The sequence below is a fragment of the Nicotiana sylvestris genome, chromosome 11 (assembly GCF_000393655.2).
Source record: "Nicotiana sylvestris chromosome 11, ASM39365v2, whole genome shotgun sequence".
NCBI lineage: Eukaryota > Viridiplantae > Streptophyta > Magnoliopsida > Solanales > Solanaceae > Nicotiana > Nicotiana sylvestris.
This window is the reverse complement of record NC_091067.1, coordinates 39,462,989-39,464,542: the sequence shown is the minus strand read 5'-3', so window position 1 is coordinate 39,464,542 and position 1,554 is coordinate 39,462,989. Positions and strand designations below refer to the sequence as shown.

The 1,554-nt window shown below is 43.3% G+C and overlaps 1 protein-coding gene across 1 annotated transcript; it reads right to left on the bottom strand.

The window, feature by feature from the left end:
* Positions 1–290: 290 nt before the first annotated feature.
* LOC138880952 (uncharacterized) lies at positions 291–686 on the bottom strand. The gene has a single exon (XM_070161139.1). It carries the CDS (start codon positions 684–686, stop codon positions 291–293), a length of 396 nt encoding a protein of 131 aa, XP_070017240.1.
* Between the last annotated feature and the right edge of the window lie 868 nt (positions 687–1,554).

Genomic DNA, 1,554 nt, shown 5'->3' with positions numbered 1-1,554 from the left:
CGAATGGCTGAAATCACTTTGGTCCTCAAAATTCTACCCCAGTTTCTAATTGAGACTGGAAATGAAAATTTTATTGACTTGTGACTGAACCCATAGGGCTGCCTACGTATCCCCTCTTAAATGGGATCAGGTCAGGCGTAGTTCAAATTACATCATAAAGGAAAGCATAAAGATTACACATAGTATCGTTTGACTACGTCTGAATTGATCCTTTTTTGCCAAACATCTCCGTCCATTTCTGCAAGTATGAGGGCTCCTCCTGTTAGAACCCGGTGGACCAAGTATGGACCCTACCAATTGGGAAAGAACTTCCCCTTGGCTTCATCTTGATGCAGGAAAATTTTCTTTAACACCATCTGCCCCGGTGTGAACTGTCTCGGCTTGACTCTTTTGTTGAAGGCTCTGGACATTCTGTTCTGATAAAGTTGACCATGCCAAACTCCGTTCATTCTTTTTCCATCTATAAGAGCCAGCTGCTCGTAATGACTCTTCACCCACTCTGCATCGTCGAGTTCTGTTTCCTGTATGATCCTTAAGGAAGGGATTTCTACTTCGGCAGGAATGACAACTTCTATACCATATACCAACATGTGGGGGGTTGCCCCAGTTGATGTGCGGACTGTGGTGATGTACCCTAATAAGGCAAATGATAGTTTCCCATGCCACTGTTTATGCTTCTCTATCATTTTCCTCAATATCTTCTTGATATTCTTGTTGGCGGCTTCTACGACTCCATTCATCTGAGGTCTGTAGGCTGTAGAATTCTTGTGTTTGATTTTGAAGGTTTCACATATGGCTTTCATCAGGTCACTGTTTAGATTGGAACCATTATCAGTGATGATTGATTCTGGGATCCCGAATCGACAAATGATACAATCGCGGACGAAATATACCACGACTTTCTTAGTCACTGCTCTGTAAGATGATGCTTCAACCCATTTGGTGAAATAATCAATTGCTACTAGGATGAACCTGTGCCCATTTGATGCGGCAGGTTCGATTGGTACGATGACATCCATTCCCCAAGCGGCGAACGGCCATGGTGAGCTTGTTGCATTAAGCACATTTGGAGGCACTTTTATCATGTCTGCATGTATCTGACAGTAGTGGCACTTTCGAACATACTGGATGCAGTCCATTTCCATAGTCATACAAAAATAACCAGCCCGGAGTATCTTCTTGGTTAAGACAAAATCGTTCATATGAGGAACGCAGGTCCCAGCATGGATTTCTTCTAGTAGTTTAGATGCTTCATTTGCGTCGACACACCTCAGTAATCCCAAATCCGGAGTCCTCCTATATAGATTCCTCCGCTGTGAAAGAAATTATTGGACAACCTCTGAAGTGTGCGTTTCTGAGTAGGATTTGCGAGCTCTAGGTATTCTCTTTTTGCCAAGTATTCCTTGATATCATGAAACCAAGGCTTTCCGTCTGCTTCTTCTTCGACATGAGCACAGTAGGCTGGCTGATCATGGACCTTTACTGGAATAGGATCAATGAAGTTCTTGTCTTGATGTTGTGTCATGGATGATAGGGTAGCCAATGCATTGGCGA

Coding starts and splice junctions, on each gene's coding strand:
- LOC138880952 (XM_070161139.1), bottom strand. CDS start 686: ATGATAGAGAAGCATAAACAGTGGCATGGGAAACTATCATTTGCCTTA.